At 30.8% G+C, this 22,833-nt stretch overlaps 1 protein-coding gene and 1 pseudogene across 1 annotated transcript; one reads left to right on the top strand and one right to left on the bottom strand.

Moving 5' to 3' along the window:
- LOC104748791 lies at positions 5,096–6,417 on the bottom strand (annotated as a pseudogene).
- LOC104747542 lies at positions 9,762–10,579 on the top strand. The gene has a single exon (XM_010469190.2). The coding sequence runs from the start codon at positions 9,929–9,931 to the stop codon at positions 10,349–10,351; it is 423 nt and encodes a 140-aa protein (XP_010467492.1). The 5' UTR covers positions 9,762–9,928; the 3' UTR covers positions 10,352–10,579.

Here is a 22,833-nt window from a genome sequence, read left to right as displayed (position 1 = left end):
GAGAAGATGGTGTTTATGATTAAACCAGTCACCAGTGGCTTTAGCACCTCAGAAGGTTATCTATTTATAAGCTTTTTAAAGTCTTGATTTTTTTTCTTTCTGGTTTGTGATATTTTTTTCAATCATTAAATACTTTGACCAGTATTTAGCTTTTTTAGTTAACTATTTATCTTTGAGTTTTCAACTAAATTAATTGTGATTTGAGAATGCTTATTAATTTTTATTAAAATTAAATTGATTCTTACATGATAGGCGCACTTTTTCAAATTTTTGGTCAATAACGATATATGGTTTTTGAAATTACATTTTAAAATATAGTTTACAGTTAGTTGAACTTTATCTTTCTTTCTTTTTTTTTGACAACATTAGTTGAACTTTATCTTTTACATATTAGTTTGCAATCTTTCTAACATATTATTTTTAAGAAAACATAATTCTTGCTTGTAAGTGCTTTGTTAAAAAAAAAAATTAATATATCTAAATAAATCCATTTCATAATGAGATTTTGGTAAATGAAATTGTGAGATAATATATTTATTATATTATAAAAACTGTTAAAAATAGTAGATACTATGAAGTGAGTAATATTTTATTTTGCTTTTATAGTATTTTTCATTGAAAAATGCTTTTCTATTTAATTTAAAAAGCTGTACCTGGCAAATTTTGATTTGAAACAACACATATATTTTGATGTAAGGGAAAAGTAAATTTTTTCTATTGGTGTATGTAAGGGAAAAAATTAAAATAAAAGATATTTTCTCTTTTCTTTTGCACTAAAAAAAATATTTCTTTTTTTGATGTAAGGGGAAACATTGTAAGGGAAAAGTAAAAATTTTCTATTGGTGTATGTAAGGGAAAAAAATGAAAATAAAAGATATTTTCTCTTTTCTTATATACTAAAAGATATTTTCTTTTTTTTGGGTGATTTGTTACCTTTTGTAACCAGATTTGGTGAAATATAATTTATATTAATCAAAAACCTATTATGTCCTTACTTTTAAATTTTCCACAAATGAGAAACTTCTAATTGATAGAAAGGGTTCAATTGAGAAATTGAGTGATATTTTTGTTTTCACCATTTGATAGACTCCTAGATGTGAATCTATGTCTAATGACACTTTTGAGCCACAACTTCTTGATTCTTGTCCAGTTCCCTAAGTAGTCCATTAATTGCTTGAACTTTTTGGATCTTAATCTTGTTTAAGGACCCGTCGGGACGATCAATGCTTTCTCTAATGCTTCCTCCTGTACAAGCTGCTTCTCTGTTACAAACTCCTCAGTGACTTTGTCTGGTTCATATGGTTGGATTGGGCTGGCCATGATCTCATCAGCATTGTTTTTTTTCGGTAGATTTTTTTTGTCTCGAGATTTTAGTAGATATAAGAGCATCCTTTTTGTTCATATCCAAACATTTTTTCAATTAATTTCATTATTAAATCAATTAAAAGAGAGGTTAGTAGTGTCTATGGGAAGACAGTATAACAAAGAATATGAATGTCTTAAAATCTTAATTTATTGTTATTTTTTTAAAGACACCCACCCCCTCCATTATCTTACCAGCCAAGGTGGTCTAATAATAGGCCCTTGCAAGCTATTCTTTAAGCATTTAGTTTGTTTCTATGACACAACCCAACTGCAATATAATGTATATTTCGTGGGAGAAATATTCTAAACTCTAAAGTATAGTTTTATTTTATATATCGAATAAATATAAAATTATATTATATATTATTCAACCTTTAAAAATCTATTTTAAATCAAGTTTATCCCATGATAGAATGTCAATGTAATTTAGAAAAGTTTCGCGAAATTAAAATACAACTTTATGGTCTTGATGTAAGAAAAACAAAACTTTATATATATGCATGGTCTTGAAGCGAAACCAAAGTCGTAGACTAAAGTATGGTTTTAGTGAACGTTGCATGATATAATTTAGTCAAGTCTTACGTGACGTGGTGAATAAAAAAAAGCCATAATTATATAAGAAAATTGTACTTCTGAGTCAATATTTGTGAGTGGCTTCCCCATAAACTTAAGATCCATCCACACATAATAAGAAATTAAGAACAAACAAAGTCCTAACAAGTATAACAACCGGGAAAAATGTCAATTAAATCATGTGTAAACTTACACAAAAACGCCAATTAAATTCTGAACTTTCTTTAAGGCCATTTAAATCATCTAATTTTGTTGTCAAATCTAATTAAACATCACATTGTATTAAAAACGCCAAAATATACATCATGAAAAATTAGGTAACAGAGCAACTAACTTCCGTTTAACACCCGTTAACATCTGTTAGATTAACCTGTTAAAAAAAAAAAAAAAAGAACTCGAAATCCCCAAATTATTTCGATCTCTAATCCCTAATTTCACAAACCCAAAAAATCCCCAAATCACTTCACTCTCTAATCCCTAATTCTCTAAATAAAGACGAAACTTTATCGAAAAACCATGACAACCCCGTCCTCTGCTCTCACAACTTGATTGTCCAAAGTTGCAACTCATATTTCAAAATCGTGAAGAAGAGAATGTGAAGAGAAGGTGAAGAGAAGATGGTGCGAAATCAATTTTGGGTTTTAGGGATTTTTCCCAATTTGAATTTGGGGATTAGGTATTGTGTTTGAATAAGATTCAAGAACAAAACGACGATCATTTATTCTAACAGGTAAATCTAACAGATGTTAACGGGAGGTTAGTTGCTCTGTTACCCAATTTTTTGCAATGTGTATTTTGACGTTTTAAGTAAAATGTGATGTTTAATTAGATTTGGCACCGAAATTAGATGATTTAAATGGTCTTAGAGAAAGTTCAGGGTTTAATTGGCGTTTTTGTGTAAGTTCATGATTTAATTAACATTTTTTCCGTATAACAACCCTTAGCCAGAAGGATCAAACCGTCAGACTCTATCTCTTAGGTTCCTACTTTTGGTTGTATGATCATTAACCTGCTTTAAGTATGACAAAAATCTCATATGTATGTATGATGTTCCATTAATTAATGCTCTCTCTCTCTCTCTTTGAGAGAGGGTGTGTTTCTATTTGGTATAAATCATGATTGATATTTTTCCATCGTTTAGAAAGAAAACAAAAACACTTTTCTAAACAAATTCTTTGAATGACAACATAGAGATGGCCAAAACTAAAATGCAATCAGGTCAAACCGTTTGATTTTTGTTCAAAAAATACACTTATTTATAAGTAAAATATTTTTCAATAAAACGGATTTTTTTCCTACAGATGAATTAATAACTGGTCCATCGTATATCAGGTCGGAAAGATTCAGTTATGTTCGTTGGGAACCACTACGTAAATCTAAACATTCTACCTATAACTATTCAAACTCATATCTAAATATGATATCAAACTAACTCTTTTGCTATATCTATGACAGTATAATATCATTTAACGGATTCAAAAACTTTCAGAAATATTCCATGCATATTTTCTACAAAAATAAAGTTACATTTATGATCTGCGTTGATCATCCATCCTCCTTTCTTGTGTATTCTCTGTCCTTCTTTAAAAACTTGTAATATGTTTCCGAATATAAAGGAAAAAGCTCTCTTGATCATGAAAAACTTAAATGATTTGACAGAATCCAAACCTTGACTATGCCAATTCCAAAATAGATCATTAGAAGAAGCTACTAATACTTCTACTATACCACATGTAGCCTATACGATTCAAAGTGGTGAAAAGAATCGTACTAGAAGATCTCCTTCTTGGACTAGCCGCATACGTCATACCCATCTTCTCTTACATCATCATCCCTCAAAGCATAGTGAGTCTTTTTCACACGTTGATATAGTGAGTCTTTCTCAGCTTCCTGACAAGGTGTTATATAGAGACACGCCACACGTTGATATAGTGAGTCTTTCTCAGCTTCTCACACATTAAAAGAACTAACAATACGACGTTGATAATTCATAATTTTTAACGGTTTTCAAAGCCATTTTAACATCAAGTTTAAGTCTTTTAATACTTATAAGTAAGAAAAAGATATGCCTTTTAATTAAGTCTTATTAGGTATTGGAGCTGCTAGAATCACCAATCAAGGAAGGAGTTTTAGAAGACAAATGGATCAAACATGCGTCAAGATAAGAAAAGATTGAAGATGACGACCAATCGGTGCTTCAACGTTACCGAATGATGGAAAGGCGCCTCACACCGGTCAATACAATTGCAATATCTGTGGGGCTTTCGAAATTTTACATTTTTTTCTTCCTATGGCTCCGTGCCCTTCTTGTATAAATAAGAGCTCGACCCCATACGAAAAAAACAGAAAACAGAGCCTCTTCTGAGCGATTACGTATTTTTTGAGGTTGTTCTTCATTTTCTAGTTTTAGGTTTATTAGATTTTAAAAAACTTTGGGGGTCAAACTCATGACCCTTCTATCTACAATGATCACAAGTACCTAGCTAGGTCATCTGTGAGTAGATACATTCATACATATTGAGTTTTGGGTTCTCTAGGTCATATTGATTTTTAATATTATTATTGGATGAATTTTATGGTTTTGTATTTTACATTGATGTATAAACTTGATAAGTGTCACTATCAAGGTAATAAGCTTATATAGTAAAATATTTTACTACAAATGCTTACTTGCAAGTGAGGATAGATTCACAAGCTAATACATATCCGAATGGAAGAAAAAAAATCAACCCATTTAGGTACAATATCACATTTAAATCTATATAAAGCAAACAAAACCATAAATGGAATTGAATAAAATCATTAGGCAAAGAAACAAAAACTCAATTTAATTAATTAGAAAACTTAAAAAAATTAAACAAAAATGTATAAAATTTGAGGATTTAATATCATATCATAATTAGTGATTATCAAACAGAAACTTGGAGACTTGTAGTCTACAAGTCTCCAAACCAAGCAAAGTAGTTTTTCATTTCTTAGTTACCAACTATTCTTCTTACCAAGCCATATAAGAAAATGATAAACTTAAACAACTAAAGAAATTGATCCAAATAAAACATTGAAATACATAGCATTAACATGAAATAAAACAAAGTCGAAAAGATCACTCAATGAGTACACTTTTTCACTAGAAATTAAAATCAAGAAAATGCTTCAGTCAAGCACTGTTTAGAGTAATTCTTAAATGAGTCGAAGCTTTCTTCAGATTCTTCTGAACCTCCTTGACTCCAGCCATTATCCACGTCTTCTGATTATGGTCCAATCCCATTGCCTCATAAAGTTCAACTCGTTCCAGCACACGCCCAGTACGAATCAGGTATTGAAGCAAATGTAACTCGTTCGAGCTTCCACGAAAGTTCTTTACCTTCACAACTTTGAGCGTTTTTTCCAAACACTCGTAAGCTTCGCTAGTAAGCCAATGCGTTACCGGATCTATCACGAATGGCGACTGATCGGTCTGCATAATCCAGTTAAAGTTAAGCGTTTTATACCAAATAGCACAATAATGTGAGAGAGATTAAAGATTAAAACAAACAAAAATAACTTACCGCGATAGGACTAGTAGTAACCAAATCAAAAGTGAGAGATTCCAGTTCCGGACAGCTGTTGAGAAATATTTTAATTCCTCCGAAGTCATTTGGGTGCATATTTGTTCGCATCACCAAATGTCGAGTTTTCATCGGACCATGCAAAGCCATAGGATCGTCACAATCTTGGATCACCTTTTTCAAAGAAAAAAGTATGTTAAATCGACACACACAAAAAAAAAAAAAAAAAAAAAAAAAATGTTTGCATAGTGATGTATTGAACGATCTAGTGATGTAGATTTTGTGGAAATGAAATATAACAATAATATCGAATTAATGAATGATCTAAGAGATGTAGATATTATGAATATTAGATAGCTAATAGAGTACGTGAAAAACAATTTACCTGAAGGAAGAAAGATCAAACGGTTAAAGATCTAACATATAAAAGATTAAGAAAGAGATGAGAAACATCTAGTTCGTTCTTCTGAAGATACTGGCATCTGAATATACAAATTAAAAATGAGCTTATTAAGTCTGTCGGGGTACGATCTGAGAGATTAAGAACTATGTTCTTGACTTGTCGGGAGGTGGCGAATTCGAGGAGAGACATTATATCTCTCTCGAAACCCGTGGGCAGGAAGAGATGAATCTCAAAGTTTTCGATAACTTTGCCAGTAAACTTTGAGACCCACTCAAGCAAAACACCAACAAAGAAAACCCTTTCACGAACTGAGGGTTCGACGAACGCTCTATGAAAGTGAAACTCCGGAAGTGTAACAAATTCGGACTCTTTGAAGACAAGACTTGTCGTCTCAAGACAGAGATTTCTCCATCTCTTTGAAAGAACACTCGTTCGTACTGATTCTTTGAACGGTAACAACGAGATTATCGTAACCAAAAGGGAATCATGAAGACTCGATAAGAAATCTGAGGTGTTTGTTGAAACCATTATGAAAGTATGGTGATAAAGAGAGAAGATGGTGTTTATGAGTAAACCAGTGGCTTTAGCACCTTAGAAGATGGTGTTTATGATTAAACCAGTGGCTTTAGCACCTCAGAAGCTTATCTATTTATAAGCTTTTGAAAGTCTTGATTTTTTTTTTCTGCTTTGTGATTTTTTTTATTAAACCACTTTGACCTCTATTTAGCTTTTTTTTTTAATAACTATTTATCTTTGAGTTTCCAACTAATAATAATTGTGATTTGAGAATGCTTAATATTAATTTTTACTGAGCAAGAAACATCAAAAATGTTTTTTGTTTTTACTAAAAATTAAATTAATTCTTACATAATGGGCAAGCTTTTCCAAAATTTTGATCAATAATGTTAGATGCACGCTTTTTGAAAGTATGTTTAAAAAAAAAAAGATTTTTTACAATTAGTTGACTTTACCTCTTTCATAATAGAAATTTTTCTAACATGTTATTTCTAAGAGAAAAAAAAAATTTAATCTTAAAAGGTTTTTTAAATAATAATTAATATATCTTAATAAATCCATTTTTAAATGAAATTTTGGTAAATTAAATTGTGAGTTAATATATATTTTTCTATTATGACAAATATTGTTAAAAATAGTATACACTATGAAGTGAGTAATTTTTATTTTCTTTTGCTTTTTTAAATATTTTTCCTTGAAAGATACTTTTCTCTTTGATTTAAAAAGCTTTACCTAGTAAATTTTGATTTGAAATAACAATAGTGCAAAAAAGTTGTAATTTTCTATTGGTTTAATTGTTTTAAGGGGAAAAATGAAAAATAAAAGATATCTTCTTTATTTGGGTGATTTGTTACCTTTGTTAATCAGATTTGGTGAACTATACTTTATATTAATCAAAAAACCTATTATGCCCTTACTTTTAAATTTTCCACAAATGACAAACCCCTAATGAAGACCAGAGAGGCTTCAATTGAGAAAATGAACAATATTTTTGTTTTCTCAAAAGTTTAATGGATTAATAAGCTTAATCGTAGGCCCAATATTTGCAATCTATTCTTTAGCCATTTCTATTTAGCTCCAGTGAGATGATGCAACTAGTACAATATTATCGGGAAAAGGGTAAATTTTAACTTGTACTATTTGAAAAGTGTAAATTTCTACCCAGACAACTCAACCGTGTGTTTTCCAACCTAAACCCTCACTTAATTCAAATTTACTACCTAGACTTTGAATCATTACCCATATTCGTACATTGACTCAAACAACGTTAGTCAACTGTTAAGTATAGTTGAGTCATATGGCATATATAGACTTTTAGCTGCAGACACAACCAAATTATACGAGATAATTGAGAAATTCACACTTACCCCATCCCTTCCAAACGGATACGCATGAAACAATCTTCCCAGATTTTTAGCAGTTGTCGATGTCTTCATTACAACAGGTGTTCCACAATGGTGACATCTCTTAGGGAGGCCTCTTCTTCGTTTATCCATTTGAGTTTGTCGAAATCTCTATTTGAGGAGCAGAGATAAGAGCTCAGTAAATATAGAGGAAGAAGATGAATGTATGAAACCCTAAATCGAATTATCCCCCAAATAGATTAGAAGACATGCCACATCAGTAGCAAACTTGCCATCGCATCATATGACTCAATCGTATTTAACAGTTGACTAACGATGTTTGAGTCAATGTAGGAATATGGGTAAGGATTTGAAGTCTAGGTAATAAATTTGAATTAAGTGAGGGTTTAGGTTGAAAAAACACACGGTTCTGTTGTTTGGGTAGGAATTTACACTTTTGAAATAATACGGGTTGAAATTTACCATTTTCTCCAATGTTATCAGTAGGAGAAGTCTAAAATATGTTTTTATTTTACTTTTAGAATGAAAATAATATTATATTCAATCCAAAAACAGTTATTATAAACAGAATGTAAAATTATATTCAACCTAGAAACCTTTTTGACATCAAATACATCCCTTAAGGCCTTATTAGAATGTAATTTAGAAAAGTTTCCAGAAATGAAGAAACAACTTTAAGGTCTTGCATGCCAAAACCAAAGTCGTAGCCTAAAGTATGGTTTTAGTGAAGGATGCATGATAGATCCACACATTCTCAAATGTGAGGTTTGATTGTTTGAAGGCACACAATTCGATCCTTCCGTTTCAAAATATATGATGTTTTTAAGTAAAGCACGCAGATTAAGAAGTTTTTACTTTTAACAAGTTTAACCAATCAGAAACAATACTGCATAATATAAAATACTAAACTAATCTAAAGTAGCATAGAAACTTGAAAACATCATATATTATGAAACAAAAACTTCTCTAAAACATCTTACATTTTGAAACGGAAGGAATACAATTTAGTCGAATCTTATATGGTGAACTTTAAAAAGTCTTACATAAGAAATCATAACTATATAGACTTATAATAGGAAAGAGATATTGAGATAATGGATATCCAACTTAAAATCAATTTGTTATGAGTGCATTGGCTCATATGTTATATACAAGTGGGCGCACATGATTCTTTTGTCATGTTTCAATCTACCATATTGTGGCCAATGTATGATTTGATTGTTTCGAACAACCTGAGTTTGGATTCAATACATCATTGTGACTTTCTAGCTCAACATATTCCACATTTACAACACTTATTGCGCTTTCATAATTTACATCATTGTATATGTATATGTGTTAGTTAAGTATACGTTTGCATTGCGTTTGTTTCATAATTTTAATTTGGAATGTAGACGACAAACACAATGCATTCATATTGCTTGCCAAATCGTGATTACAAACGAATTCGAAATATTGTCATTAATATTGACGCTCCCCAAAACAAAACCATTTATGATATTTCGGCAGAGAAATTTTGCTCACCATCTTGCTTTCGTGTACGCCATCTAAAATGTATTTTAGTTACAAATTTTTCCGAAAATTCATGACCTTTAAATTATTTTTGGTCTTGCATATTTATTCTTTTTTTTTTCAAATCAATAATTTTATGTGTTATTGGTTCCATGATTTACAAATATTTATTAAAATCCTATGTTATTCATTTAATTATTTGTTTTTGGATTACAAAATTCACATTATGTGTTAAATAAATTTGAATGGATTTGAAAGTGTAAAATATAAGGATTCAATTCCAAAGATAAAACATGTTATTTCAAAATCAATGTGTTTTAATTTTTAGAATTAACAATTTCATATAGATTTAGAAATCACTTATTTTAACTATATATATATTTTTTAAATTACAACTCGATATAAATGATACACTATACCAACTTTGCGGCAAATCATATGAGAAAGAACTGGCATGTAATTATTGGCAAAGGAAAGGAATAAAAATGAATGAGGTCCACAACATACACGGGAATAAAACCAGTCAGTGTCAAAGCTTTGTTCACAATCTCTCTCTCATACCTTTCTCACTTTTTCTCTCTAAAGCAACCTGATCATCTCTTAACCTCCTGATCTTCATCTTCCTCTCTCTCTGATCTCTCTTGGCCATGAGCTCCTCAATTATGAAAACTCTTCAGATTCGTAAACCCACTTCTCTCCCTGTCTCTTCCACCACCACCAGAGATGAGCCAGGCCTTCTCCGTCGCCGTCTCTCTTCTCTTTCTCTAAATCTTTCACGTAACCAACCTTCCACCGTCTCTAAATCCAAGTCGGTGCCAAACATGGGAGAGCAAGGAGGGAGCTCCGTGAAAGAATGGTGGGAATGGAGTTTGTCATGGATTTTCTTAAAGAAGTTACCAATCTTTTTCACAGATCTTGAAGTTAACAAGAACGGAGCCAAACCATCATTGGGTAATCAACAAACAGGCAGCTTCACTCATGTCTTCTTCATGCTCCGTTCTGAGATTCGCCGCCTCCTCCGTCCTTCCTCTGACTCTCTTCCTCTCTCCTGCAAGCATGGACAGCGATGAGCGCTCTCTCTCTATCTCTTTCGTTGGTGGTTTAAGATTTTTGTGCCTACGCTTATTCTTATTACAAAAGTTGTAATTCTTAATTAAAATGTATAATTTGCTTGATGCTATTTGCTACATAATTCCTAGCTTTCGTCATTCTTAACTTTTCTGTCATATGTATGATTATTTCATTTTGTTTTAGAAGTTGTGTACTTATGTTTCATTTTATTAAGTTACAAACCATTCTTTCATTACTTATTAATTACGAGCCAAATTCTTAGATGGTGATGATAAAAGATCGAATGTTATTACAATACAAGTCAAATTAAACACTTGAAGAACACAATTAAAAGTCAAATATTATAGCTGAATAGAATTTTCCACTTTTGTTCTGTACCTCCTTTGTCTTTGCGTGCAACTAGGCAGAGAAATACTAGTGTAGCTTTTTTACTTGGTTACGTCTTCCAAAAAAAAAGAAAAAAGAGTATCTCCGAAACGTCGGCTACAATCAAGGTGGCCATTGGGGACAGGAATAACCTTAGGTGGCGCATTTTCATATAATCAAACAACACATTCTTTCTCTGAATTACGACTATCGAGATTTTAATTAAAAGGAACTCATACTAATAGAAGCGTGTGGAAACATTTTCTCCGGACTACGATGAAGTTCCACGCAGAACCATCATATATCTTCGGACCATGATTATAAACTCTTCCTGTGGATGGTTAGAGACTCATAAGAACTTTAGTATGATCTAAGATGTAGTGTGGAGCTAAAAATCAAACGTATCATGTAGACAAACAAAAGAAAAAATGCTCATGTACCTTTTTTGGATTTAATGTTATGAAAGAAAGAAAAAAATGATTAAAAATAAACTTTGCTTCTTAATCAATAATGTGAGATATTTTCTTCTGATTTGCAATAATGAAAGATTACTTGCAAGATGAAATAGAGAAAAGATCAATGGGTTTCGATTTATGCCTGCAACGGAACAAGAACAGCATTTGAAATCTCGCTGCTCTGATCTCTCAAAGGCAATTGCTCATAACTATTGAAATAAAAAAAAGGAAATAGGGAAGCCTCAGTAAGCCAGCGTTTTTCACATCAAAGAGTATAAAACTCAGACGGTAATTCCATATTTTAGCAATAATCATCATCGGTAACCTTCCCAATAATCAAAAAATCAAAATTAATTGGTTTAAAAAATCTAAAATGTAATCGCCGAAATGGCTCCGTAGATCGTATAATAATCAAAGATCCACAGGTTCCTATCAGTAAGCGAAACACGAACATTTGTTTATGTCCAATGTAGCATCGAGGATCATAGCCACAAAGAGCTACCGTCGACGTGGCATCGGACAAGTTCATATCATAACTTAAATAAAATAAAATAAAAGCCTCAGCGAACCCGTGTCAAATCACCCACACAGCGGACACAGAACGGTTAGGATGTACGGTAGATAACCCGGCCGAGCAGCTCGAACCCGACCTTAACTAGATCGGGAACACTGACCGGGGGATGGGTGTAACTACCGGATGCAATCCTCGTTCAGTCCACTGTTGTGTAAAGTGTCATACGGCACTTCCTATCTTATGGGATTGCTTCTTCATCGGAGATAAACTTCTAGACAGAAAAAACCAAAGATTACTGGTAAACTTGAAGAAGGACATGGAGAATCAAATAGTAAACATATATCTGTGAAAAACTCAAGCTAAAGGTTAAGTTAGAGAAGTGTATGAAGATGATATTAGAGAGATAAGAGTAGCTGCGTTTATTTATATAGTAGATGTTAGGAGTCTTAGGACTTAGGGAGGCGGCATTACTCAAAACCCTAATCTCCTACGTCCGGTTCATGTATTTTTTTTTTCTACGTCCGGTTCATTGTCTTGTAAACGGCTGCTGTTTTTTTTTTAAAATAACTTTCCTTGTGTTGTTATATGTTTCTAAAATATATTTCAATATTAGTTTTTTTTTCCTCAATATTAGTTATACAATATTTTTTGTAGCAAACTTATAATTTAACTTTTCTCATCAAACGAACAGAATATATATGACATATACATCACATTAATATATTTTGATTCAAACATAAAACATGATTAATGATTTGTCTTTTTTTTTTCTGTAAGCTTACAGGTTCATGTGTCATATCATTTTTGTAAACACAATTGTACTTTTTGCTCATGTTGTAAGTTAAGAGTATAAAAAATGGTTGTTATTAAACTCTCACAGAATAACAAAATGGTTTTTGACCAAAAAAAAAAATGATTACTAATATCAACCATGAATGAATCCATCTATTTCACCATTTTTAAAAAATAATAATAGAAAGTGACATAAATAACGCAATTGCATGTGCATTGTGCTGCGGAGAGTATATGAAGCAAAGAAATAAATAAGTGGGGAGCACATGGTTTCCCTGTCATGTTCCAATCTACCACATTGGGACCAAATGTATGATTGATTGTTTCGAACAACCTTAAGTTTGGTTCCTAGACTTCACTTTTATTAGCTATCCACATTTTACATCATTTTACACTCATATGTGTTATGTGTATCTTATATAATAAAGTAGAGTTCCCTTCTAAAACTTGTTTCTTGACACTTCTAGAGTTGACACTTATTCTTGAAAAAAATTAATCCCTATATATGGTTAAACCAACTTCGACAAAGAAGCCATATCTATACACGTAGTTCACATACATACTTGTTCATTTCATTGTAATTTTAAAGCATATATTGTCCTCTATTTTAAACATAAAAAAAATCAAACAATTAAAATGCATCACCGATCATTACAATGCAATAAACGGGAAAAAAAAAATATGGCTGGCATAAATATTGTTTTTTCCCAACGTTACGGTAAATTGTGTGTATTCCTAATTCTATTAAAAATTCAATAAACATTAATTTCATTTGATAACCTTAAAAACTCGACAATGCTATAAATCAGAAACACAAATGATTTCTGATGTGTCTGCATTTTATAGGGTTTTAACTATAGTTTTTACACTTGTTTTGAGTCTTTTGTTAGGTCAAGTGTGCTTTTAGAGTCCTTTTAGTCTTTTGTGAGTCTTTACAGGTTCTAGGTGATTTTGGAAGGAATCTGAGCATTTTGGAGATGAAAATATGCATCTGGAGCTAAATTGGTTGAAGACTGATCGGGCTAGCAAGCAGATGAAGTGAGAGCAGAAAAAACGTTCCGGATCAACTGATCCTCGCTCGAGATCGACAAATCCCATCCCCGAAGCAACTTTTCCTTTTATGTTTTAAACCGACTTTTAGGGTTTTATTTTATTATTTAAGAATGAGGCTCGACCTCTAGAAAGACAAGTTTTATTCTATGCAGCCCTTGAACACTTGTAAGCTTTGGGAGAAGATCTCTTATCCTTTCTAACCTTCTGGAGAAGAATTTTGAACCCTTTTATTTCTCTTTGCAATTCAAACATGTTTTCTTCATATTTGATTTGTGATTGTTGTTATTCGATGTCTGAGTAGTCTCTCTGTTGGGTTTCGGGTTTCAAAAAGGAGTTTTATGATTCTCTAACTTAGGTTGTTAGATTTTGGATTGATCTATTGTGTTCTTCATCTATTGTTGGTCTCATTGCTTAAACTAGATTAGCTACCTAGTTTATGATCATAGGTTTAATTCATCTAGGCATCAAAAGTGTTGTTGAATTACTTGAAAAGAACTTAGGTGAGCAAGGTGATCCTTAGCCAACGAAGGTTGAAGTTAAGGCACCTTGTGAACATAATCAAACTTGAACTTATTGCTTGCTAGGATTGTTAGATTCAAACGATGGTTTAGAGTTTTATCATTTTCTTGCATAGATAACTAACGCTGCGACAGTAGGTTAGTTTTACATTCGAGATTTGAGTTCAAGAACGGTATTTAATGATATCCTAATCCATCATCTAATTTCGTGATCATGTCCCCTAACTGATTCCCACACCCAATATCTTCTCTTGATTTCACAAACCTTTATTTATTTTGTCTTCAATCGGTTACTTGAAAAATAATCTTTCTCATTGTCTTAGCTTAATTTGATCTATATAATTCCATAGTGCATCATTTGGTCTCTGTGGATTCGACTCTAAAGTGCTACGACGACACCACTAGATCGTGGTTGAGTGTGCTTTGGGTTATTAATTGACCTTTGATCAATTTCTTTCTATGAAAATATTTTTTTTTGAAAAATATTACTCATCTAATATAATCTGTTGGAACATAAATTGAAGCCCTTCCTTCCTCATATCCTGCATAAATATTGACCCCACTCAAATTCTCAAGTTTACCAGATCATTATTTGAAACTAAAAATAGACTCTCCAGTTATGCTCTCATGAAACATGAATAAAAAAAAGAGGAATTTATAGTGGAACTAGATTAATTTTCACACGTTTGGGTGCTAGAGTCATTGAAGCAAAGATCTTAACTGGTACAGCAGTTGGAAACAAGGTTGTCATCCCAACGATATTACTCTCTCATGCTGATTCTAAGTGTCCGTTAAAATTAAGAAGACGTCAATTCCCCCTGCGTTTGAGGTATGTAATGAATATTAATAAAAGCCAAAAACAAATCTTAGAAAAAGTTTGTTTATATTGTATGTCGAGTTATGTAGAGTAACGTCATCAGCAGATTTAGAAGTTTTGAACATGGTGAACATGGACGAGCCGAGATATACAATTATAGAGAGGTATCCAACAACGTCACCAAGTCTACGTAAATTCTCTCAATTAAATATTAAATAGAATCAGATCATAATCTCTACAACTTACTTAGCAGCGATACACAATATAAAAATAAGAATTAGAAACTTCCCATGTGTGTTGCGTTTATATATACTGTGTTGTTAGGATAATAATAATAAAAAGATGCTTCGCCAGGCTTCATAGTCTTCATATATTGTCTAGCTTACAACGTAACGTTTGAATCTTCCCATGTTACGACGATGTGCGTATGCGGCGAAAATAGCACTGAACAATTTCTTTGCAGGAGAACCACGAGGAATGGAAAATAACAACACAAGTTATTTATATAGTCAAATTATATATTATTATTTTGAAAACAAAACCTCTAGATATTCAAGTAAATGAAGGATGGAAGAGTAAGGGACAAGAAGGTAAGAAAAGAAATCAATCGAAAAGGTAAATGACTCAAATATTTGGAAGTCACTCTGTCTTTAAGCTAAATGTCGATAACAGACTAAGACAATCGTTTTGGTTACATATGAGATTACACATTTTGTCAGAACAACTTGGACCAATTTATACATATGCGAGAGAAGACTTAGTAAGAAAGGGAACTATTCATTCTTTAAAAAAAAAAAATCAGTATCTAATCAATTTTGTAATAACCTGTATATCTCCATGTACACATCGTCGGGTGTAATTTCTGATATCAGTTACTGAATGTTGAGAGGTTGGTCTCTCCCCAGAGGTAGCGTCGTAGCGGTGAACTAGTAATAACAAATTTTCGTCTCTGCTTCTTTAAATAGATAGAATTAGGGATCAGAACCAAGTAAAATATTTTAACAAATACTTACACTAGACACTATTACATCTAAAAGAATACAACTACATTAAAATTGATAACCAAGAAAAAACCCAAACACGACAAATTAATAAGTGGGGTAAACCCTGAGTTAATATTTCTAAATTGTCTACATTAACCAAAACATGAATCATCCTAAAATTTCGATGAACACTTTGACTATTTAAAAACAAACTACATAACTTGCTTAGCTTTTATGGAAAATATACGTACACTATAATATACATTTAATAGAATATAACTACCTTTAAATTAGTAACCAAGAAAAACCCCAAACATGCACGACAATATGTGTGTGAGTTAATATTTCCAAATTGATCAAGCATGAATTATCCCATAATCTCGATAAACACTTTGACTATTTAAAAACAAACTATGTAGCTTGCTTAGCTTTTATGGAAATTTATATAGGTTATAAAATTACAAAAGAGACGTTTCAAAAGGTGCTGCTTAAGAAGACCAAACTAATTACACAATAATGACCAATAAATATATACAAATATTTAACAACTCATAAGTGCAACGGCTAAAAGAATAAGCACACAAAAACAATGAATAACAATTTTTCCTTATGCTCCATATTATTAATTGTTTTAGATAATTTTACACAGATTAAGAAAATAATTAAGTTTCCACTTTATCCTTCATTAACACACCATTTTATTTGATAAAATAGAAAAACTTATAGAGCTTCTATTTGATTCATAAATTTGCATCGTAAATATAAAACGAGAAATAATATGAAACAAAATTTAAATCTAAAATGACAACTAAAAAAACCGAACTGTGTAATATTGACAATTAAATGGGAAAAATTTACAAATCACATAACCACATCCCACAACATATGTTCCAATATATACATAGCAATACTAACACCATCAACAGACAATCAATCAAATCCCAAAAAAGTACAATCAATCCAAACAAAAAAAACATGGATTATATTCTTTATGCATTGCACTACTGTAGTATCAAAATTAGCTCAATGGCAACACAGTCCCACAACCAACTCATTTTCCAAATCAAATAATCACATCGACAGGAAAACAATAACAACTACACAATTTCATATTGTCCAACAAGTACATATTTCAGAAAAACAAACTAATCGCAAGTTACTCTAAATAGAAAATAAATAATAATATAAATAAAACCGTACAACGCACGAGACTACTCCTAGTGAATATATATTATCAATATACTCTACAAGTCTCGATTCAAGTCCTAACTAACATTACAACAAGAAGTGTCATATGTAAAATGAGCTCACATCTTCCTTTAACATCACAGACCTAGAGAGGATGTGAGACCCATTAAGAAAAGTGGCGGTCTGTGCGTTACAAAAGTTAATTTGGAATTCTTGTCTGAGACTATCTTTGCAGACACTCCATGGAGCCTCACTATATCTTTCACATATATTTTTTTAGTAAAAACTAGTGTTCTAACGATTTTCTTAATGGCTAGAAAATATGCTAACTTGGTTCGACGGTCCACAATAACCCAAATAATATATTGGGTCCGTGAAGTTGGCAACCTTACTATGAAATCTATTGTAATTATCCCACTTCCACTATAGGATAGCTAAACTCTGCAACAATCCACTTGGAACCTGATTTTCAGCCTTCATTAACTAGCACATATCGCAAGTTGCGACTGAGTTTGCGACATCCTTCTTCATCACGATCCAATGATAGTACCTCTTCAGATCTAGTTACATCTCGGTTTCCCCTAGATGAATTGAAAACATGCTCGCATGAGCCTCACTTATAATCTTCTGCCTCAAACTCTTGTCCTTGGGCACGAAGACCCCCCCCCCCTTAATGCACAAGAATAGTCCTATTAGCGGATACTTGATACATAAAACCTGCATCCTTGGAAGCATTAATCAACCCCTCATCCTTCTCAGTAACCAACCGAACCCTTCTCAAAAGAGATGTCTAATTAGCTGCCTCCAACCCCAATGATTCGTACACTGTAGCACACATTAGTGTTGTGACTGTTATGTTTTATATCTTTTATTAGGATGTTAGTTTATGGAATTATTGTTGTTTAGGGCTGACATTTACGCTGCTGGTCTTGATTCTTTTTTATGACACATGCTGGTTAACTGGATTTTTATGTTATTGGCTTAGTTCATCGCTGGTTTGATTGATGGTTTGATGCATGTTTTAATCGGTAGAATTGATTAGTAATTATGAGGCTATTAAATAACTGATTAAGAAAACCTGGATTGGGTCGTTTTAAAGATGATACTAAAAATATGACACTTAAATGTAGGGGTGAATTACTCAAATGTTACTCATTTTAGGTAATATTACCAGAATCTACAAAAAACTTTTTTATTACTAGAATGTTTCGGGTATTTTCAAAATACCCAGCGTGCCCCTGTTTTATGTTACCGGAAAAAACGTTATTACAAAAATGCCATTGCCACGTCAGACGCCACGTCAGAAATCGCTGACGTGTACCATAACTCAGCCGTAACGCGATACAGAGTATCTTGCGGCTGAATTATAGGTATGTTGCGGCTGAGTTACTCAAAAAAACATTTGAGTAAGAGCGGACGGCTGACTTATGAAAATCTGGCTGAGTTACGCTTATAAGTCAGCCAAGAGTTATGGCTGACTTATTAAATTTGGCTGAGTTATGCGCATAACTCAGCTGTAGTAATGGCTGAGTTTTCACCTGATGGTTGAGTTGTCAAGATTTTGGCTGAGTTATCGCTACGACACGGTTGAGTTGTCAAAATTTTGACTGAGTTATCACAACGACACGGCTGAGTTGCCATTTTCCGACTGGCTGAGTTATGAAAAATGGCTGACTTATGAGATGTAGTTACGGCTGAGTTATGGTAAAAAACTATAACTCAGCCGTAATAGGCTGACTTATCGACAAGTCAGCCGTTTGACGGCTGACTTATTGGCAAAAGATTAATTACTAGAATGTTTTTCAGTTATGGCTGACTTATCAAACGATACGGCTGATTTACATATTTTCAGTTCATGAAGTGGCTGAGTTTGGCAGCAATTTTTTTTGCTTTTTAATTACTGTAATGTTTTTCGTGTTGTGGCTGAGTTACATTGTTAACTAAACTTCTTTGTTACATTGCAAATTAAAAAATTAACTACATGCATGCCATAATATTTAAAATCTTATCATATTTAGGTCTATGTCTATTTTCATTTCAAATGATAATAAAAAATAATAATTTAGGAGAAATAAAATAACTAATTAAAAAAGTTATTAAATAAAAGAAAAACAGTAAAAATTATTTTTCTTGATATATGAATTAAATAAAAACGAAAAAAAAAATTTTTTGTATTATATAACTGAATTTTCGTTTTTTTAATTAAAAAAAAATAGATAACTCAACTTACCACATCTTTAACTCATGAAAATTTCCATGATGTTGAATAATCTTTTGAGTTAACAATTTTACAAAGGATATACCTCAAACTTGTACATCAACCATAACACATGATTATTCAAACTCAACTTCAAAAAAATTAGTTTTGTTAGTGATTGGTAACATTTTTGAATAAAATTTAGGTCTATGTCTATTTTCATTTCAAATGATAATAAAAAATAATAATTTAGGAGAAATAAAATAACTAATTAAAAAAATTATTAAATAAAAGAAAAACAGTAAAAATTATTTTTCTTGATATATGAATTAAATAAAAACGAAAAAATAATTTTTTTTTATTATATAACTGAATTTTCGTTTTTTTTTAATTAAAAAAAAAATAGATAACTCAACTTACCACATCTTTAACTCATGAAAATTTCCATGATGTTGAATAATCTTTTGAGTTAACAATTTTACAAAGGATATACCTCAAACTTGTACATCAACCATAACACATGATTATTCAAACTCAACTTAAAAAAAAATAGTTTTGTTAGTGATTGGTAACATTTTTGAATAAAATTTAGGTCTATGTCTATTTTCATTTCAAATGATAATAAAAAATAATAATTTAGGAGAAATAAAATAACTAATTAAAAAAGTTATTAAATAAAAGAAAAACAGTAAAAATTATTTTTCTTGATATATGAATTAAATAAAAACGAAAAAATAATTTTTTTTTATTACATAACTGAATTTTCATTTTTTTTAATTAAAAAAAATAGATAACTCAACTTACCACATCTTTAACTCATGAAAATTTCCATGATGTTGAATAATCTTTTGAGTTAACAATTTTACAAAGGATATACCTCAAACTTGTACATCAACCATAACACATGATTATTCAAACTCAACTTCAAGAAAATTAGTTTTGTTAGTGATTGGTAACATTTTTGAATAAAATTTAGCTCTATGTCTATTTTCATTTCAAATGATAATAAAAAATAATAATTTAGGAGAAATAAAATAACTAATTAAAAAAGTTATTAAATAAAAGAAAAACAGTAAAAATTATTTTTCTTGATATATGAATTAAATAAAAACGAAAAAATAATTTTTTTTTATTATATAACTGAATTTTCGTTTTTTAATTAAAAAAATAGATAACTCAACTTACCACATCTTTAACTCATGAAAATTTCCATGATGTTGAATAATCTTTTGAGTTAACAATTTTACAAAGGATATATCTCAAACTTGTACATCAACCATAACACATGATTATTCAAACTCAACTTCAAAAAAATTAGTTTTGTTAGTGATTGGTAACATTTTTGAATAAAATTTAGGTCTATGTCTATTTTCATTTCAAATGATAATAAAAAATAATAATTTAGGAGAAATAAATAACTAATTAAAAAAGTTATTAAATAAAGAAAAACAGTAAAAATTATTTTTCTTGATATATGAATTAAATAAAAACGAAAAAAATAATTTTTTGATAACCCAGCCATAACTCACTATAACTCAGCCGTCACATGACTTTTTGTTTTCCCGTAAATATTATAACTCAGCCGTAAAGTCATATATATCATCTATTTACTTTCAGATTTTTCTTGTGATAACTCAGCCATAACTCACTATGACTCAGCCGTCACATGACCTTTTGTTTTCCCGTAAATATTATAACTCAGCCTTAAAGTCATATATATTATCCATTTACTTTTAGATTGTTTCTTGTGATAACTCAGCCATAATTCACTATAACTCAGCCGTCAAATGACCTTTCGTTTTCCCGTTTTTCATAACTCAGCCGTAAAGCGATATTTTGGCGGGAAACCATCAGTTAATCTAATAATAGACATATTTCCATTCTAAATTTAAATTTTGAGTTATAATAATTTTAATATTCAATTGTTGGAGAAATACTTTTAGAAAAATAAATTCTAAATTTTTATAATAATTATTTAATTATTTGCAATAATATCTTGTGATAAAAAGCTCACTTTATGAATTTATTATGCGTGTGGATTTGAGCAGGCACATAATTAGTGATTTTTCGCACTTCCCTAACAACACTTTTTGTAATATCGAGAGACGTTTTAATACTTTTAGAAAAATAAAATTCTAAATTTGAATAATAATTATTTAATTATTTGCAATAATATCTTGTGATAAAAAGCTCACTTTATGAATTTATTATGCGTGTGGATTTGAGCAGGCACAAAATTAGTGATTTTTCGCACTTCCCTAACAACACTTTTTGTAATATCGAGAGACGTTTTAATACTTTTAGAAAAATAAAATTCTAAATTTGAATAATAATTATTTAATTATTTGCAATAATATCTTGTGATAAAAAGCTCACTTTATGAATTTATTATGCGTGTGGATTTGAGCAGGCACAAAATTAGTGATTTTTCGCGCTTCCCTAACAACACTTTTTGTAATATCGAGAGACGTTTTAATATTTATTAGGAATCTGACAGAACAAAAGACCCAGGAAAGAAGAATACGTTTTCATATTATTGAGAAGACCCTAAACGATAACTCAGTCATAACTTTACCATAATTCAGCCAACCCTCAAATTAGAATGACTAAATAACCGACCAAACCAAACCGAACCGGAAACTATTTTTTCCATTATTTTTGGTTAATTATGGTTATATTCGGTTTGCTATCGGTAATATTAAGTTAATCGACCTAATTTGGGTAACATTTGGATTATTTATGGTTATATATTCATCTAATCGACCCATAACCGGAAATAACCGAAAAGTAATTTCAAAAGTTTTTAAATTTTCAAATGGTTATCATATCAGTATATCCAAATTACCACCTTAAACCAAACACAATATAACTAAAACCAAATTGTTATATTAAAACCCATAATGTTGGAAATATGAACCCTACACCTCAAACCCTAACCCCTAACCATAACCCTAACCCCTAAATGTCATGTTTTGAATGTTTTACACATTTTGATCAGACTGTGTAAAAATCAATATTTGTCTATAATTATTACTTTTTATTGCTTATAATGATTGTAATATTCATTTTTTCATTCTATATTTTAATTTTGAGTTATAATAATTCTAATTTACAAATATTTCATAAGTCAGCCGTTTATGTCGATAACTCAGCCATATCAGTCAATTGTTTGAGAATTACTTTTATCTTAAAAAAAAATTAAAAAAAATTCAAATTCAAATTTTGAATTCCTTTTAAATAAAAAATCGCTAAAATCTCATTTATTACGTGTGTGGTTCTTAACAATAAACATAATTATTGTCTGTGTCTCCCCAACAACACTTTTTGTATTTTCGAGAAAGTATATAATAAATTAATATATCCGTTGCATAACTCAGCCATAATTTTAGCATAACTCAGCCAACCCTCAAATTAGAATGACTAAATAACCGAAAAAAATAATTTTTCCAATTTGGTATTTTTGAATTGGTATGTTTGGTTAATTTCGGTTATATTCGGCTTACTTTTGGTTATATTAGGCTAATCTACTTAATTACAATATATTTTGAGTTATTTATAGTTATATTTTAATCTAACCGACCCATAACCGGAAATAACC

This window comes from Camelina sativa, chromosome 15 (assembly GCF_000633955.1).
Source record: "Camelina sativa cultivar DH55 chromosome 15, Cs, whole genome shotgun sequence".
Lineage (NCBI taxonomy): Eukaryota > Viridiplantae > Streptophyta > Magnoliopsida > Brassicales > Brassicaceae > Camelina > Camelina sativa.
The sequence above is the reverse complement of the archived record's forward strand: the minus strand, read 5'-3'. Positions and strand labels throughout refer to the sequence as shown.

Coding starts and splice junctions, on each gene's coding strand:
- LOC104747542 (XM_010469190.2), top strand. CDS start 9,929: ATGAGCTCCTCAATTATGAAAACTCTTCAGATTCGTAAACCCACTTCT.